The sequence below is a fragment of the Ochotona curzoniae genome, unplaced genomic scaffold, assembly GCF_017591425.1.
Source record: "Ochotona curzoniae isolate NIBS_2020 unplaced genomic scaffold, NIBS_Ocur_1.0 contig_3819, whole genome shotgun sequence".
NCBI lineage: Eukaryota > Metazoa > Chordata > Mammalia > Lagomorpha > Ochotonidae > Ochotona > Ochotona curzoniae.
In genome coordinates, this window is record NW_024466004.1 from 14,875,015 (window position 1) to 14,894,899 (window position 19,885).

The window sequence follows — 19,885 nt, forward strand, 5'->3', positions numbered from 1 at the left end:
TTGGGAACTATAACACAATTTCCTCCCATGAAGCCTGACTGATATGAAAAAAGGTGTCATTCTGCCTATACTAAACGCCCATCAGAGAAAACATGGGAAATAACAAATTAAAAGCATGGTGTAGGAGAATCATTTTGGAAAATGACAAACTAAGCTTTATAAAAGTTTGAGATTTGCATGGCAAATTAAATAAAACTTGTTCCTATCACTTATGATGACTAGAACACACTTAGAATAATTCTTCCAATGCTCAAAAGGCAAAGACAATCCAATATAATTTTTACAAAGCAATGTTTTCATAAACTAAACGGTTAGAGCAAATTTTTCAGGATTACCTCAGCTTACTCCATATAACACCACGGAGCAAAATTTACAGCTCTTTCAAACTCCAATGTCTATAAAAACAGAACGCCTTGAAGGAAAATGGTACCATATTTAAGATAGTGATATCTTTTATTAGTACTGTAAAGTTCTATTTTTATGGAATAGGATGGGTCTGAGGTCATTCCATAAAATTGATTTCCCAGAAAATGGAAATAGGCAATTTGCTCTAAGAATTTTATCGAAAAATTATGCTATTCTATTTGAATAATGATGGGAATGTTCTACACGTTTCCTTTATTAATGAATTAAAATACACAAAACACCATAAAATTATATTAGAGGTTCAAAAGTATCACTTAAATCTTCTTTACCAGTCACTTTCATTTTGTAAAATCAGCAGTTCCATTAAAATCGTATTATGTAAAAATGGGTTTTTACTGTAATAATAGTTATTACCTATTTAGCTCCCAAGGATGTTGTGAAAATTAAATAATAAGCCATTGGAAAGAAAATACAAAGTGTCGCTAATACCAGAGGCCAAGAGGGGCAGCCAGATGGAAAAATGAAGGAAAGGAACACTTGATACATTACAAATCACAGCTTTCCTCTGTAATTCCATTACCATCAGGATGTTATGCAGTAGCCATGTGCTCTGATGTTATCTCATTTAATCTTCTTCATCCTATGATGTATTAATTACAGCCTTCATGGTTTGTACATAAAGGGCAAAAGGCTTTGTACCATGCCACACACTTGGCAAATGTAGAATACACATGTGAACCCAGCTTTACACTAGTTGACAGCTTCAGCGTTCTCTAACAACGCCTCTTTCTGGGAATAGACACACTGACGCAACCAGCTAATCCTCCACCTCCACGAACCGGCATCCCATATAGGCACCAGTCCATATCTGGTTGCTCCACTTCCCTTCTAGCTCCCTGCTTGTGGCCTGGGAAAGCAGTACAAAATGGCCCAAAGCCTTGGGACCCTACACCTTTGTGGGAAACCTGAAAGAAGCTCCAGATTCTTGGCTTCAGATTGGCTCAGCTCCGGCTATTATGGTCATTTTGGGGAAGAACAAGCAGATGAAAGCTCATTCTCTCTGTCATCTTTGTAAATCTGCCTTTTCAATGAAAATAAATCTTCTTTAAAAAATGCCTCTTCCTCCATGAAATTACCACTCCTCTATTCACTTGAGACAACTGGATTACAAATACATCTGTTCATTATAATTATTCATTACATTGTTATGTGGAGAGTGTGTGTGTGTGTGTGTGTGTACCAAACTATATTATTTGCTATTTAAGGTCATGGCTATATTATACTTTTCTTCATAGCCCAGATCATGTGCAATGATATTGTACCTTAAATACAATGAATGTTTAACAAAATACCAAATTTAACGGGAAAGCAGTGCTTATTTTGATCACAACCACATTTATTACCAACTTCAAAGCAAATGATTTTAGCAATTCTTCACTGTCTTAGATACCTCTTTGGAAAGTTATTTTAGCTTTTCCAAATATATTCTATCGGAGTAAATCCCTTTGGTAGAAAATCTGACAAAAAATAGACATGAAATAGTAGTAGCTGTGTGAACAGTAAACAGAGCGATTTTGGTATAAATAGCCTTATTTGAACAAATTAGAGAAGGGAAGGCAGGGATAGGGAGTTTTTTTCTTTTTTTTTTTTTTCCTTTTTAAAGGATAACAATAAAGACTTACGCTTCTTAATCTCAAATTTTCTGATCCAGCTTCATAACCTTCTAGACTAGGTAAAAGCTGCAAGTTACTTAAGACAAGGCTTTTCCGCGTCTTACATTCTCTATGTGTGGAAAACAGGAATAGTAGGATCCAGGTATAGAGCAGTTGTAAGAATCAAACGAGCAAACTCATGTAAAGTACTCAGCACAGCATGTGGCACTCACTGAGCACCTAAATTACAGTTACTGCTGTCATGATCACTATCATAACACTAACTCTTCCATAGTCTTAAGAACTTGTTCAATGCATCAAACATTATTTTCATAGACATGAAAAATCTTGTAGCTCTCCTGTGTTATACCAAACTCAAAGATTCATTTCTGCTATTCAATCATTGATAGCAGCATTGCATTCATGAACTTCACCCAAGGAAGCACTCACTGAAATGCAACGTTATGTCAGTTGCAGGTGAATAAACTCACTTGATTCAAAGAATACTGACAATGCAAGAAACCAGGAGATCCTGGACCAGGTGAAGAGTTCAGTGAGAAGTAAACCATGGGCAGAAATGCAAGCAAGAATCAACAGGAAGCCCACCCCAAGTCAAAGCAGCATGAAAGGTCTGTGCCCCAAAATAAAGCACAAAACAGATTCAAATGTGAGCCAACCAAAGGAAATGTAAAGAGAGGTTATGAGAAAAAAGGAGAAAGCATTGGATAAAGAGCACGAATTTCATTTATCACATCTTATGTGTCTGCTTTTCCACCTCCTCCTTTACATGTGGCACTCCTCCTTTACACCTGAAAGCTATAAATAATGAACAACTACTATCCACATTTCAAAATGTTAACTCCCCTTATTTAGTAAGACCGCAGGATCAACTGTAAGTTACATTATACATCCAATGTGTATGACCCTGTTCTTTTCCCCATAGTACAAACTTGCCCTGTTGAAGAGCAGCTTCATGGAGAACTCAGGCTTATCTTGGGAGCTGACCATAAAGAAAGGAAAGGAGGGTGATGGAGAATGCCAGAGGCACTGGAGCTGTGGTACACAGTGGATACAGTCAATTGCAGTGCCAAGCAAGATGGTTCAGATTGGTAGACAAGCCTTAAAGGACACTGAAAGCTTGGCAATCTTCAAAAGCCTCACTTGCTTCCTGCAAGGGGTGAGGGAAATCAAAATGCTTTTTTGGAAGAAACCATAGCCCAGGGCAAATCCGCTGGCTAGATTCATCAAAGAGATAGCTGAGACAGAACGGATTTTTCCTTTCTGTACAGGAATGAGTCAAGAGCTTGTTTATTCAAAAAAAGTAACATCCGCTATTGAAGAGAGGTGGATGATGGGGTGACAGGATGATAACAATTCACTTTGGTGTTCATCAGCCCACTGTCTCCTGTTCCTTGTCCCTATTTGTTCAGATATATTCCAAATGCCCAGATGCTTTGTTCTTTTCTGTCTTCATTCTGCCATTATAAACAAAGCAAACAACACAACTACTGTTTCTCATTTTACCTCAGTTCTTTTAGAAGAGAAACACACTTCATTGCTTCAGAACAGATTTTTGGAGTTGCAAGGCTTGTATTCTTATCTTGATTCTACTGGTTAGTTATAAGCTTAGTGACTCTGAGCAAGCTAGTTAACTGCTCTGGGTCTTTTTTTTTTTTATAAACTTTCTAAATAGAAGAATAATACTTTTTAATTTTGCAAGGTTACTTTGAGAATCAAAGTGGTATATGTGAAACAATTCTCAGAACATTGTTAGTACCACCCTATCATTGTTTTATAAACGGCCAAATCTTTCATTGCCAGTCTCCTATACACTATAATATTAAGAGAATCAAATGCCAACATAATGTAATTAGGTCTTTTGGAGAAATATAACTGTTCCATGAAAAATATCTCCCTCACTGGCTGGAAAGACTTTCTAAGGCTTTGAGGAACACTTTTGAAGGAAGAAGAATTAGATAAATGTGTGTCTGTATACATGAGGTTTCATTTTTCCGCCATATGTGTTGAACACTGGGCTGTAGTTCTAGTTGGACTGATTCAAAGATTTTATGTTGTAGTAGACTATTGTTTAGAATTTTTAAAATGTCAACAAAAGAATTTGTGCTTTTTATTTTGTTCTACATCTTAAATTGAGAAAGGGAAAAAGAGAAGGGAGCTGTGGTACATGGCTCTTTCAGACTCTGTATCTTGCAAACTTAAGGAAGTTGAAAGCTGTAAATATATTCTCTAATACATGAAGAAAATAATTTAGCCAGTAGATTATTTCAAATCCTTAGTTTGATAGTTACTTATTTCATCTTTAATGAAAAAATCCAAGGCTGTTTTTATGGATTTCACTAAAGTAAGAGATGCTCCTTCATCAAGTCAAAAAGAGAAGGCCACAAATTTCCACCCTTATCACTGCGATGTGTGGCATGAATGAAATATAATCCACAGGCAGTTCGGACATGGCTCAACCCCATGGGTCATTTCACTCACTGGGTAAAATCAGGACGTCATCCCCAGGGCCTGGGATGGTATGATTATGTCCTCCCCAACCCTCTCCAACATCTTGCCAGGTTTCAGGGAGGGACCATTTTAAAGCTGATTCAGGTGCAGTTGTAGAAGCTAGAAAATAAAAAAAAAAAAATGTTGCAGTAAATATCTGTCTAGTAAATGACAACTTTCAAATTTCCGGATGTTGATAGCATTTTTACTTCCCAAAGTAACTGCCTGAAAATACTCTGTTTCTCCTAAGATATATTGTTAGCTAGAGATTAAGAAATTATTCAATGCTTAGATTACCTCCATTTCCTGGCAAAATCAATTTCACTTTTTCATAAAACATTTTAGCTTTAGTATATCACAGAATATTTGGAAAGTGAAAGTAAATCAATCGTTAATTTCCATAATTTCAATACATAGTAATAATGGCCACCAATCTTTGGTGTTTCTTTCCAGAATTTCTTAGCATTTTGTATAATTAAGATTGTATCTTAATTATATTCAGGTCTTATTTTTGTATCCAGTTCTGATTTTACTCAGCACAAACATTTTAACTATGAATTTTGAATTCATAAAGCATGCATATATATATATACACATATAAAGTAAACTATAAACAGAATTAACTAATAACTACCTAATATTCTGTCATATAAAATCCATAGTTTACTCAATTTCTAAAGTCTGGTATTTGGGTTCCTTCCACTTTGTTTTTCATATAAATAATACCAGGCTACCCATTTCCATGAAAATCTGGTAGTAATTCTGACCATCTTTTAAAACTAAGTTTCTCAGTTGAATGACTGACTCAAAAGATGTGATCTTTAAGTTCTTAATGTTTATTACAGGCAGAGTACTCCCAAGTGGTTGTGTTGATCCAACCTCTGATGACCAAATGGCATTTTCTTTCAAAGGATTCCACTGGCATGTCCTTTGGAGAACTGAAACATAACTGTCAGTCTCCAGTTTGAACTGCTCAGCATTCTAGGATGCACTGCATCCTTCTGAGCTGGACCTGTTCTTTTTTGAAGATCTAAGAAAATGAGTCAAAACAGAAAATTGTTTCAAATGGATAGTATGGAAAAAAAAATCTTACTATAGGGCCTTTCAACATTTGCTTGCTATTTTCATAAACACAGACAATAAACACCTTCACTTAACAAAAAGGGATGGGAAGAAGGAATTGCTGGCCTTGCCTCCAAGGAGCTATCATGAACCATGCACTGCACTGTGAACAGTTCTTCCACCAACTAAGGTAGCAGAACTGGGAGAATCCCTCTGAGAGTGGTATGCATATTTTGTGTTAATTAAATTGCTTACAATTTGGGGCTGGCTCAGAGACACAGCTGGCTAATATTCCATTTGCAGGGTAGACATCCCAAACAGGCAAAGGTTCCTGCCCCACCTGCTCCACTTTGGCTCCCTGCTAATGGTCTGGGAAAGCCATGTATGATGGCCCAAATCCTTGGGCCCCTGAATCTACATAGGATGTTTGGAAGACGCTCTTGGCTTCCAGCTTCAGACCAGTCTAGCTCTGGCCATGGTGTCTATTTGGTAGTGAACTAGTGGATGGATGATCTCTCTGACTTCTCACTTCCTGTAACTGTAATATGGATTTTTAAGTAAAAATATTTTATTAAACTGCTTACAATTTCTGTTCACATTACATGCATCTTATTTTGTACTTGGAGAGGATTGTGAGTAGGACTTCCATGTACAGAGGCTACTCTATTCTTTATATAAAAGAGTGGCATTCGCATACAACCTATACACATGTTCCAGTGTACTTTAAATCATCTCTAAGATACTTATCCTACCTAATGAAATGTAAATTATATACACATAATTACATATTGTATCTTTTGGGAGGAAATGATAAGAAAAAAAGTCTCCAAAATGTAAATGATGTATTTATGTAAAAGACAGAGTGACAGAGGGACAAAGTAAGAGCTCTTCTTATTATCCAAATGGCTGCAAATCCCTAGGCAGGGCCAGGTGGAATCCAGGAGCCCGGAACCACATTCTGATCTCCCACATGGGTATCAGGGGTCCAAACACTTGGACTATCTTACACTGCTTTACCAGGTACATTGGAAGAAAGCTGGATAGGAAATAGATTGGCCAGGACAAAAATCAGTGCTCAGATATGGAATGTTAGCGAAATAGGTAAAACCTTAATCCACAGTGCCAGAACATCAGCCCCTCCACAAGTGTTTAGCATATACGAAATCTTTTTCCAAATACTTTTTATCTGTAGATTGTTCCATACATTCAAGTAGAACCCTCAAACACAAAGGACTAACTAGAATTATTACTAGCTATTATTATAGGTTTACTTGTTATTCAGGTAACAAGGAAGATATGCAGAGTGTATAATAAGTGATTTGTGCAGGAAACAGAGGAATAAGTATAAGGCAAAAAAAAAAGAGAGCTCAAGCAGAGAAACTATATAAAGTTGGTTTTGCTAAATCAAAGAATAAGGAATTATGTGATAAGCCAGGAGAAATAATCAGAGGTCAAAGGCTGATGGAAAGTGAAAGTGGGAAGGCCATGCATCCACCAAGACAGAAGCTGACAGATGCAGTCTGGGCCTTAAAGTATTTGGGGTGCTTTTGAAGTCTTTAGGTAGAAATGCCAAATTAGAAGTAGATGGATATCAATGAGAAGGATAAGAGAGTGTTCTCAATAGATTTTGGAATAATCCATTTATAAACTATATTTAAAACTCTGAGATGGTTTGGATAGATCTAGAGGATTACAAGGCGAAAAAAGAAAAGGCCTAATGTCAGGACCATGGAGAAACCTCAGTTATTTTCTCCAGCAGAACCAATTTCTCCAGTAGTCATGGTCTAATTAGAGCCGGGGGATAAAGTAAAAGAATATAGATTATGGTCAAACAGAAATTGTAGGCAATTTAATTAGTATAAAATATATACCACACACCACAGGATTAAGGCAATTTCTTAGAATCTAAATCTCACACAGAAACAAGCTATATAAACACCAACACAATATATCTAAGTTTTCTTCCAATTCTTCCTCTTTTTTAATATAATGACTTAAACAAATGTATACAGGAGCAGTTGATGAGGTCAAGGCCTCAAAGGCAACAGAAGGGCCAGGTTTCCAGTGCCCCATTGCCAGTGAATGCTCAAATGAGTAATGTCTAATTTTTCTCAAATTTTACAACAAGCTTTAAAAACCCTCAGTTTCTACAAGTTTAAGTCACAGATGATGGAAACAAACATTTTTCACTTTTACCATCTTTGCTTTCATTTATAGTAGCCTTGAAACTGTTTTTAACCGAACAAACTAGGCCTTAACTATTCCCATTAAGGAATTACAATGAATAAACAAATTCAATTGTTTAATACCACCTGCCTTCGGATAACAAAACCTTACAAGTTTTATTCCTTTGTCAGAGTTACTAGACTACTAGACAATTAAGATTGGGTTTTCATTTCATCATAATTGAAACTGAAATTTAGAGAGAAAAAAGAGGTTTACAAGAGTTAAAGAACTAAGGGTCCAGATACACTGCTCTTGGTTCCTAGGAAACATATAAACCAGATCATGTCCAGAGAATGCAGGTGGTCTTCTTAATAGTAAAGATGAGAAAAATTAGAAGTAACTATTAATTCTAGCAACCATGACATGGATGACCAATATCAGAGTCACCCCAGAGAGATGATTAGAGATCACATTATAGCAGATTGAAGAAAGCACCGGAGGTGAGGATGGGAAGCTGTGAATTACATCACCCAAAATTTCACTGAGACTGAGAACCAGACTTTATTCTGTCTTCCAAGTCGTTGGATAAATTAATGCTATTTTGAAACCAGAATCCATGCATTTTGGCCAGGATTAACCTTGGTGATAAGGTTCCATTTTGCTTCCCTGTACAAATTTGTTAAACACTCAAACTCTGAGCTGGCTTTGCGCTACAGCCAAATACCAGCCTCAACACCTGCATTCATCATCTCTTCTATGGCTATGCATCAAAAAAGCCTTCAGAGAAGTTTTCAGGAGACATATTGGTATCTATATTTTTTGGTCATTGGCATGCAGTGCACTGAAGCAGGTAGCCAAGAAAGATTAGCTACACAAGACAAATAGTTGTTAGCTAAACGGGTAAAGTTCCAGAGATTCTAGAAGAGATTTACTGATAGTAAACACAGAAGGGCTATCAGAATCTCAGATCAAAGTAAAGGATATAGATATGGGGCTGTGGGTAAAGGCTTGGCAAACCCTAGTTAAGAGAAGGACTGATAATCTGAATGTTCCTATATGCAAGTAAACAGTATTTGCCATCAGTAACCTTGACAAACAACATGTTGAAGAGCAGCAACTTTAGAGATATTTTGCCTTTCCCCAACCTTAATGTGTGATTGCTTCACATGCCTCTCCTTTCCCGCATTTTATTTAAAAATTGTGGAGAGTAAGAGGAAGCCAATAAAGCCACAGTGTTAGAAGAGCACAAAAGCCCTCCAATAAGGCCTGCAGAAATGAAGACCTTTGTCTTCACCCAAATTAGCGTAAATTCTCATTCTAAACTCACAAAGCACCCACACAACTCTCTCCAGCACTACTCCCTCTACCTTTGCCCAACACTGGCCTATATTTCTGAAATTTATTGACCATAATGTCCATCCCATGACCTTTACAATGTTGTATTCAGAACAGGCCCTCAATGACTTGCATGAACTAAATGGATGTGTATTTTGTAGCATTATTCCAAAATTACATAAGAATACTGAATCTTTGAATAGTACCCTATTAAAAGGTGACACAGATTGAATAGTATTACATCCTTTCATTCTTGTTTTTTTCAGCAATTTTTAAAATGACAACAATTTTAATATTTTATGAACATTTTGTTAACCAAAATGTGCTCCCATATTTAAATTTTGATATTAGCATATATATCCCACACCAGAGGATTCATGCAATGTCTGAGAACCATACTATTTATCACCAATCTTTGTGATTGCTGGTAACACACTAATATTGTAACCCCTTGTGTTTTGGAAATGTTTTCTTGATGAAAACTGTATTTGTATTAGCTAGAAAAATTGGCTATGAAGGTTAAGCTAACTATAAATTAATATGTGTTCTGAAAGATGGTTTAACCCCATGATAGAGTCTCTGAAATGGCACAACCCTGGACTGGGTTGAGGTCCTTGAATTATTTTTTTTTTTAAAATGCATTTATTTGAAAGTTGGAGTTAAACAAAGACTCAAGGAGGAACTGAGAGGGAAGAAAGAAAAAGGAGAAAGACAGAGAGGGAGAAAAACTTAATCTTCTAATTGCTGGTTTACTATCAAAATGGCTACAACAGCCAGGGCTAACCCAGGCCATACCAGGAGCCAGGTGCCTTATCCGGAACTCCCATATAGGTAGCAGGACCCAAAACAATTGGACAACTTTACACTGCTTTCCTAGGCATACCATAAAAGAGACAGATCACAAGTAGAAAAACTAACACCCATATGGCATGCAGGCATGGCAGGCATGGCTTTACCTATTGTTCCATGATGCTGGCCCCCAAGACTTGAATTTTTAGATTTCATAACTTAATACCAACATGACTACATAAATTACCTAATCATAAGGTCACCATGTCCTCATTTGTAAGAATGAGGCACTTGGACAACAGTTACTGCGAAGTTCTCACCTTGTTAAAATTCCACAACTCTGTGAAGCATTGGCTTTCTATTTCTTTGTATGGTTTAATTAACAGGCCAAGTAAAGCATCCCTTGGCTAAATGAACTTCTTCTGCAAAGCTCTGGATTTTGGCCAGTCATGTTGTCCTTCCCAAAAGGCTTTAATACAGAGGTGTTCTTGCCAAGTTCTGATAGCATTAGAGCCACTAACGTCTCTGGCTGAACCAAGAGGGGCTGCACATATAGATGGTCCAGAAGCTGGAAAAGGTCCACAATGACAGCATCACCAATAGCTACATTTTTTTTTTTTTCATAACTGAGACGGATAGACCCAAGCTATAAATCTCCTTTAGGGGGATTTGAACATAAGGCATTCAAAGAGGAGAGAAATATAGAGGACTTTCTCTTGGAAACAGTTATTTTTTTTTAAATTGGTTATTCATTTTACTTGAAAAAGTTACAGAGAGAAAGGGAGAGGCAGAGAGACAGGTCTTTCATCTGCTGGGTCACTCCCACGTGGCCACAATAAATAGAGGTGGGCCTGTCTGAAGCCAGGAGCCAAGAGCTTCTTTCATAACTTTAACATAGGTGTAAGGGCCCAAGCCATTTTCTGTTGATTTCCTAAGGCATTAACAGGGAGGTAGACCAGAAGTAGAGCAGTTGGGACTCAAATGTGATGCTGGCAGGCCCCAGTAACCGTTATTTTAAAGAAAAGTTACTGATTATTTAATCAGTAATATCCCCAAGTGACCATAGGATTCCATTAAGTCAAGGAGAATTTGGTCTTACTCATTTGTGTCTCCCCTTGCATAAAGACACACAGTGAACAGGCAAAGAGAGATTAAGGAGAGATTAAAGAGAGATTAAGGACCAGGAACATAAAAAAATGAAAACAGAACTCAAAAGCTGTGATGAAAGTATCCTGAATACCATTCCTCATGATAAGCCATAAGCAAGGTATACTATCATTAGTACTTCTAGTTTATAGCTACAGTTCAGCACCTGTGGCTCATTTATTTATTTAAATAGAGGAATCAGAACATTTCCAGATTTGCACAAGCTAACACAAAAATATCACTGAAATCAAAGGAAAACTGTCTTTGAAAACTATTTATCCCTTTTGTAAATGCATTAATTGAGTCAGAATAAACAAATAGGAACATGGAAATGTACTACAAGGTGCTTATGAGATGTTTAGTATTTGCAAATTTAGTTTTTCAGTTAGAAAGATTTCCTAGAACCATCTGACTTTTGGGAGAAGGCTTGTTTACCCGGATTTCCTGACATTACCAGGAACAATTCAAGTTTAGAGGTAACCTGCATTTTCCTTTCCATGTGGAGGAGGCCTAATGGCCCATCTGTAGATCTCGAGTTCTGTGGGCACATATGGCCCATAATTTATGAAATGTGCTTATTTACACACTTTAGTCCTTGCTTTCCATTGTTTTGAAAATAAATGGACCCTTATATCTTTCTTTGACATGCAAACACATATTTTAGTCAGTGAAGTGACATAAAGGGGAGTTGTGAGGAATCAAAGCATTTGGGAGGATACCTGCTTGTTTATAAACAAAATGATGAGGAAGAAGCATAGAACTACTGGAGCACATTCCGCTGTGCTAGGCACTGCCATTTACTGCACTAATACGCACCTGCAATAGATGGAGGGATGCCTTCCCTCACCTGGAGAATTACTCGCACTTGGCCTTCACCTGAAACTGAACACAAACAACCACAACCTGAATGTGACATAAAAATCATCTTAACACTAAAGATATTCACATGTAACCAAAACGACTCCTAACCATATATGCAAAATAAAAACAAAGTCACTGTTCACCTGAAATTGATTTTCAACATTTGATTGTCACTGCTTTTATTCAATTAAACTTAATTTCAGTGAGCGCTCCAAGAGAATTGATACATAAATAATTAGAAAAGGGAACAAAAACCCTGTAGCCACATGTTCTTCACAGGGCACTGGTGTCCTGTGAAAATATCCTATTTTCTTCCCTATCCTTTTGTAGGCTCAGCTTTTAGAATTCATGTTTCTCACCAATAGGGTTCAGATCACCCATGAAATTTATTTGCTTTACCTTTACTCAAATTGTCCTTTTAATGAAGGTTGCTCTTCCCCCAATTCTCCTATCTTCCAAACCAACTGAGCACATTTAAAAGGCCTGGGGTTCATTAATTTTAAGTGTTCAATAAATTAGTGGAAATAATCAAAAGGCCTGATTCTTTCTGATAATGGCTATTTGATGTCAGTATAAACCAGTAGATTAAGCTGGGAACATATGCTCCTTTGCCAAGAGAAGCTGCTATAATTAAATAGTGAATGCAACTACAAGGTGCTCTCACGCCTGATTAATTAGTAATCAGGTGCACGAACTCCATTTTCCCCAAAACACCTTGTCTCTTATTGGTTAATTACTTTTCTGCCTTATCAGATGTCATGTGAGCCAGCACTTCCCATCACTGGAGAGCCCAGCACTGATGGAGGCTGCAGTCTTCAGGCCTCAACCAAACTCATATTCTCCGTTTTTGTCTCCCAGTGATCTTAAACCCATTCCCCTTATTGTAAATCGAAAAGATTGAGGATCATTCTTTCTAATTGCAAAGCAGAAGTTTCAGAACATTTCAAAGAAAATATTTCCCATAGGGACCCATGAATGAAACCTCTCCAATTGGTTTTGATGTTTTCTCATTTTTTTTCAATTGTAAGGAACATTATAATTATTATTTATTTTTAAAACGAGAGTTATAGAGGAGTAGGGAGAGACACAGAATGTTTTTTCCATCCACTGTTTCACTCTCCAGAAGTGCTAGGCAAGGCTAGAGCCAAAGGGAGGAGTTTCGTCTGTACTTCTCACACATTTGGGCTATCTTGTGCTGCTTGTCCTAGACCATTACCAGAGAGATGGATCAGAAGTGGAGCATCTGTGACACAAATCTGCATCCACACTGGAAGCCAGCATCATAGGTGACAGCTCCATATAAAATTTCACAAGGCCAGCTCCACCAAATCTGACTCTTAACAGACTTTCCCACTTCGTCCTCTAAATTCCTTACCTATCACTATTGTTTGGTAAACCAAGGAGTGATGATTTGTTATTGTGTAATGTCTACAGCTCTCTCTACTACTCTTCACCCATGGCTTCTGGACAAGCTTAGCACATACCCAAGAAATGCTAGCTTTGGTCAATACTGTCATTAGAGCAGGCTCATTATTCTAACCGTCAGCTAATGGGCAGAAGAAATACGCTCACACTTTTTACAGCTGCATCTAATCATGATGAAGCATAGTATTACATAGATGTAAGCAACTCATTAGAGCTGCAAAATTTTGCTAGCTGTTTTCTCTAAAACATGGTAAATATAAAGTGTCATTCTTAATTTGAAAAAATACAGAAAGGGAAGCAAATAATTTGAGAATAAAGGTGTTGATTTAGGAAGAGTTCAAAAGCCTTACAGAGACTATGATACTGTACACATGTTTTCTCAGTGCTTCTGATTTCTGGTTTTGTGTTTGTCCTGTGAGCACAGTTAATCTTCTTTGTTTATAACTGGAGCCCCATTGTGGATGATCCTTCCCAGATTGAAAGCGGATCTGGTCTTTGCAAAGATACAATGTCTTTAGGTTAATTACTGCCAGGTTATTTTGACAAATGTTAGGTGATTTAAATTTGCTATAAATATATACATGGATACAAAGAAATGCGCTAAGAAAATGCTTCTGGTAGAGGAAAAGAGGATTACAAAATGAGATGTGATACAGTTTACTACTCAAGTAATGTGCTAAGCCTGGCTAACTTCATCTTCACTAGGTCATCAGGAAAGAGAGAAATTCTCTCGATAGATAGGTCTAGTACTCTTAAAACTTTGGAGGAAATAGTACTTTTTATTTAAAAAGACCAAAATGCCTGGCATCCTATAAAACTCTATGGCTCCTTCCCTATTTTATTCTCCCATTCATATCCTCATTCCCACATTGTCATTTCAGCTTCTGTATATGTTTCAACCTCTTGTTCTATCCACATTACCTAGTGTGACCACACAATAAAAGAGCATAAAAGAGCAGCTGCAACTGCTGTCAGTAAATTTCATCCAACCTCTCCTTGACTCCTGCCTTCACTTCCTGTCTCTATCTGTCCTGGCTCCAGGTTCCAGTATTATTGATCCAGCTGTTGGGCTTGTTCCTCTCTCTGCCTTTCCATTTACCCTGCCAGATCTGCTACCTCTACCTCTTCTTGATTCACTTCACATAGCTGCAGTCTCTGGTTGTACTCTATGTCACCTGTCCTGCTGGGGAACTTGTGTTCATTCCCCAGAAATGAATCTGTTGATCTAGTCACAGAGAAGAAGACTCGCCTGTCAGTGGACCCCTGGGCACATAGGGCCAGTTTTACAGGACCACACCCATCTGATTCCAGCCTCACAAGACAGCCTGGAAGTCATTAGGGCCCTCATAATACACACTCTTTCAAATACCTTCACAGCACTGTTACATGAAAATACTGTGATGGTCTCTGAGTCTTCTAGCAATCCCAGTAACATTCATTCACGTAAGGGTACACATTTTATAAATATATAAAGTTGGTTTGAGGTGCCAGTAGCTATAGCTGCATTAACCACAGTCCCAAGAGCCAGTTCAATTAAAATTTCCTAATTAACTCAAAGAATAACAACTGTTATTTTGACTGAGAGCAATATCTACCACATTTAATAGGAGCATTTGTAATTTCCTGAGTACTGCCGCAGACCTTCCGAAACAAAATTTCCAGGGAGAAACCTGGGAACAAGCATTTCAGGTATTTGCCCACAAGGCAAGTTACACATAGATATACATATGTAATACTGATTTGAGGAACTACACAATTCCCCTTGTATTATCCTTTTAATAACAGCTTGGTCTTAGCAAGCAGAGGGAGACCTTTCCAGAAAAGGTCATTGTATTCACAACAGTAACTTTTCATCAATGATATCCAAAACTCTCAGACTTTGTCTATTCTTGAAATAAAAATGTGCAATGGTAATATCTGCAGTGTAAGCTGTTTCATATTAGTGGTTATGGATTTAATATGTTTTAGAAAAAAGAGTAACTCATTAGAACCATGATTTTATGGATACTACTGTTTAAGCTGAGGCTGGGATTAAAAATTAGACAGTCGAGGACTTAAGAAAACTTAACCTTAAAACGTTAGGCAAATAGTACCAAAGGCATAAGGAAGTGACAAACTTATGAAATGGCATTTAAATATCGAAAATTCAGAAAGTACAGTATTAAAAGCTGGGCCTGGAATAGAAGATGTATAAACTTAGATTTTTTTTTAAGTTGGTTACCAGAAAAAGTAATGATCCCGGGATCAGAAAAGCCATGTTTGGCAACTGTGCTGGATATGCCGCATAAACTGCATGAGACACGCCAGCCACTGAACACTGCTAAAAATTAGCTCCTCTCCTTGAATGATTCCTGGAAATCTAATTCTGAATTTCGAGTTTCCTGTTTCTCATCACCCATCTTCCAACCTTATCTTCTTTCCTTGCTTCTTTCTCCTTTTAGAAAAGTCACTTCTAACCAAAAGATAGAATCTTTTTTTTTTTGTACATTTGCAGTTCCCTTTCCATTTTCTATATTTTTGCTATATAGGTAGTGCATTTCCCTCAAATCCATCCTCTACATTACTAGTGAAAATCCTTTGGGATGTTTGGGGGAATGAATCTCCTATAAGAATGTAAATTAATTTATTAACTAGACTGCTATAAATTGCCTTAGAGGGCCTCAGCATGGCAATGGCTGCAGAGCTGCAAAAGATTAGGATTCAGCTTTGCCTGTAAGATCCCCTTGTAGAGCTCAGGGGAGCCAGGAGGGTCTACTCTTCTCCTTAGAGCCTCACAAGTTCCTTCTCAAGAAGTTACATAGGCTCTTCAAGACCAGTGGAAGAATAGATTGGGATGAGCAGGAGCCATGCTCCTCCCAGGGCCGTGGCTGTTCTGAGAACAGAAGACCTAGTGGGTAGCTGAGAAGAGAAGCTAAGCCTCAGAGTCGGGCAAATGTCCTTTGTTCTGATCATCTCCCACAAGCATCTCTTCAGATCCATCCCTGGAAGGAGACTTGAGTAGTTCAGGGCAGCTTGGCACACACACAATGAAGTCCATCTGTCCTTGTATCCACAGTCCTCTTCCACATGGACCCGGGCCTCGCTCCTCTGCACACACAGCATGCCTTTCTCTTGATGACGGGGTCACAGCTGAATGCACGTGTTGGCTAGCTTGGCAAGACATGTCACTTCCCAGTCAGATCAGAAGAAGGTGGTGTGGTCCAGATCTCGGGAGCTCCGTGAGCAGACCATCTCAGCTGCCGCCTGACACAATATCCCGGCTTGGCTGCCTCTCTCTGATGTGAGTGGGAGCTGTGTGAACTCCGAGGGACAACTGTGAATGGTACAACATCTGATATGAATTTATCACCGGCTGCTGGTTGGGTGGGGGGATGAAGCCCAGAGAAGGGGCACGGAGTGTTTAATGCATCCTGCCGCAACCCAACAGTTTGCCCTAAAGAGCCTTTTACTGGTTTGAAAGGAAAGGGTCAAAAGTAAGTTGACCCCGGACAGAATGTACAATGATTGGAAGAGGGCTGTCTACGAGCAGCTGCTGGAACCCCACTGGCTCCACATCGGGTTTCCAAGAGTCAGAACCTGAATAATTAACTCAAGATTGTTTTCTCCACCCTACTCCACCCGGGACACCTCCCCCGCCCCTCCACTCCCCGTTTTGAGCAAGTCCTATTCTATTTCCACAGGAAGACGCATAGCCCTCCCGAGCAGCTGCAATAACTGTGTTCCTATTGTGAGGAGGACCTCCTCCTGGCCAACCCCCTGCAAGTGGCCATTGTGAGGGGAGAGTCAGTGATTATACGCTCCAGCCTGATGCTTTGAGGGACCCAGCTGCCTAAGTGCTGACACACGAGCATGCGGAGGGGAGGGGTGGTGGAGGCGCGGGGCGGAGGGTGTGGGGGGAGAGCCACGTCTGTGAGATGGCACTGGGACATACCAGACTTTTTGCATAAGTCAAGCCCAGAACAAATGAGGCTTTATCGGGCCCCCATGATGAGAAGGCTCATCTGCCTTTGAAGTGGGGCTGAGCGTGAGGCCCAGCAGCTTTTCCTTCTTTGCACCGAGCAAACATCCTTCTTTCGATATGCTACATGCTCATTATCTCTGCCCCATTTAATGATTTTTGATTGAAGGGTGGCGGCTGGGATGCCGAGAAGATCGTTAGAGTGGCTCCATCCAGCCAAGCCCGTAAGAAAGGCTCTCCTTGTGCCTAGACCTAAATTTGGAATTTCTTAACAGTGTGTGCTTGTTCTTCGAGGCAGATAAGGGCTGAGCGTGAAATTCTTAATTAAGCAATAAATAGAGAGTGGGGTGTCAGCAGATGTAGCCAGTAGCCATGGTAACAGGAATCACATGGGCAAGAGAGCTGAGACTAGATGGAGGCCGCGGGCCTGGGCCTGACTGACAGCTGAAGAATCCTACAAAGCTTGTAAACCAGATTAATTAGCTGACTAATTATTTCATAGCGTTAATGTAACTAAAAAATAAAAATAGTTCACCATGAACTGAAACATCCCTGGGAAAAAAAAAAAAACAGCAGGGAAAGAGGCAGCAGGGAATGACTGAAAGGGAGGCATGAACTACCAGAGCATTAGACTGTGTGAGTGGAAACGTGAACGTGTCCACTCCACTCCCAGCTTCACAGACAGGAAAGAACACTTGTTCTGTGAGCAGATCCAGCCTGAAACATGGCATGGGAAGTTAGAGTCGGGAACTGCTATTCCCAACAGTGTGTCACGTTGAATAGTGCCCCATGGGTCCTTACCCAAACCATAACCCACAGGGACATAACCCACTGTGGTCTGCTCTTTATGCAGTTCCTTGGGCAAAAACCTCAGCAACCTATCTTCTTAAAAGCTATTTTAAGTTGTGTGAGGTTTAATTACTAAGTCATCGATGATATTACATTTCAATCATCATACGTGACATAATATTGCAGATCTGCTACTTCGCAAACCCTAGGAAAAGAAAATAGAATGAACAGTAACAACATGTACACAGACATTGAGACACACAACGTTGTTAATATTCTGGGGGTGGAGTAGGAAGAAAATCTCAACAGAAACAATCCATAGAGGAACTTTCAGTAAAATGCTCTTTTTCACTGTAGCTTCTCACACTCTAATATTTGCAGGGTTTTTGTACCCGTAATTCTAACAGGCAAGTAAACACTTTCAATGTTGAATAAGTAAATCTACTGAAAAGTGGAATAATTCTAGTGCCACACACCAGGTAAAATAGCCAGCCACTCAAGGACGGTGGCTAACATCTCTGTGAACACTTCATTTTGCTTGGTAAATAATGTCACTGTTGGTAAATAATGTCACTTCCACAAAACTCTTTAAATGTTTGCATTTAATGTGGAATAAAGTTGTTATCAAGCTCCTCTGGAAACTCAAAAACAAAAGTTTTAATCTCTTGAGAATTCCAAAAACCCCTGCACTCCATAAAGTGCAACTGTTCAGCAAAAACAAAGCTGACCTCGGTGGAAAGAGAAGGGAAAGGGCAAAACCTTTTGGATATGCACGATTTTCTCTTTGGCAAAGTATCAGTGGGAAGTTTTCACCAACCTCCTTGCCTGGTCACTGCTCCTGCTCCCCTCCAGCACCCAAACCCGCCCCTCTACTCTGATCTTTGGTTGGTTGGCCATGATTCTCTAGTGGGCAGCACACTCTAGTGGAGGGATCCGTAGCCAGAGGCTAGAATGCCCCAGTCCTGATCTCTTACATTCTCAAAAGTGCCTAAGTCTAGTTGGGTATCTTAAACAATGCTCAGAGGAGCCAAGGGGAGGAAATGCAGATAATTATGATCCTCCTAAAAGCTTCCTATCCTGAGGGAAGTGGTAATGTTGTTGGCACCCAAGGTGATCCAGCCAGAAGTGGTCAATAAATGATTGCAATGTGGCCGACAACAAGGTAGCCAAGAGGAGGAGCAGAGCCTTTTGCAAATCTGTCCTGGAACTTGGTGGAACTAAAAGAGGTCAGGCAGTTTCCTTACAACAAAACGAAACTTGGGCATATGCAACTCGGCCGATCATTTCCCAGGCCAGGGAGAAGACCACACAGACTTCATTGACTTTACGAAAAATATTTTATGGGGCCAGTGCCATGGCAAGCAAGCTAAGCCTCTGCTTGTGGTATCAGCATGCCAAGTGAGCACTGGTTCGAGTCCTGATGGTTCTATTTCATATCTGGTTCTGTATTAATAGCCTGGGAAAGTGGCGGAGCATGGCCCAAGTCCTTACTTCGATGTCAGAGACCAGGAAGAGGTGTTTAGATCCTGGCTTTGGACCAGCCCAGCTCTAGTTGTTATAGCCATTTGAGGAGTGAACTAGAGGATTTATAAAATAGCACAAAAATACAGCCAATCTTCAAGGATAGAAAAGTGGACAAAATGTCACGTATGAAACTCTCAGGAAGCCTGGGAAGATGACAGTGAGTATAAAATAAACATTGGTAATAATAATAATTTTAATTCACTATAAGACAGTGTTTCATTTCTAGTGAAACAACTTTGTATGTAAGGCAGGATGGCTGATCATTTATATAAGATGCATTTAATCTAAGAGGAGAGTATAAGTT

General features: G+C 39.1%; 1 protein-coding gene across 1 annotated transcript in view; it reads right to left on the minus strand.

Annotated features, from left to right (window-relative positions):
* The window catches only part of PKHD1 (PKHD1 ciliary IPT domain containing fibrocystin/polyductin), a 405,478-nt gene that overhangs the window by 170,825 nt on the left and 214,768 nt on the right, over positions 1–19,885 (minus strand). Inside the window, exons 50-51 of the mRNA XM_040983008.1 lie at positions 11,841–11,906; positions 4,518–4,646 (exon numbers count right to left, since the gene is read on the minus strand). Coding sequence (XP_040838942.1) covers positions 4,518–4,646; positions 11,841–11,906 — 195 coding nt within the window. The remainder of the gene's footprint in view (positions 1–4,517; positions 4,647–11,840; positions 11,907–19,885) is intronic.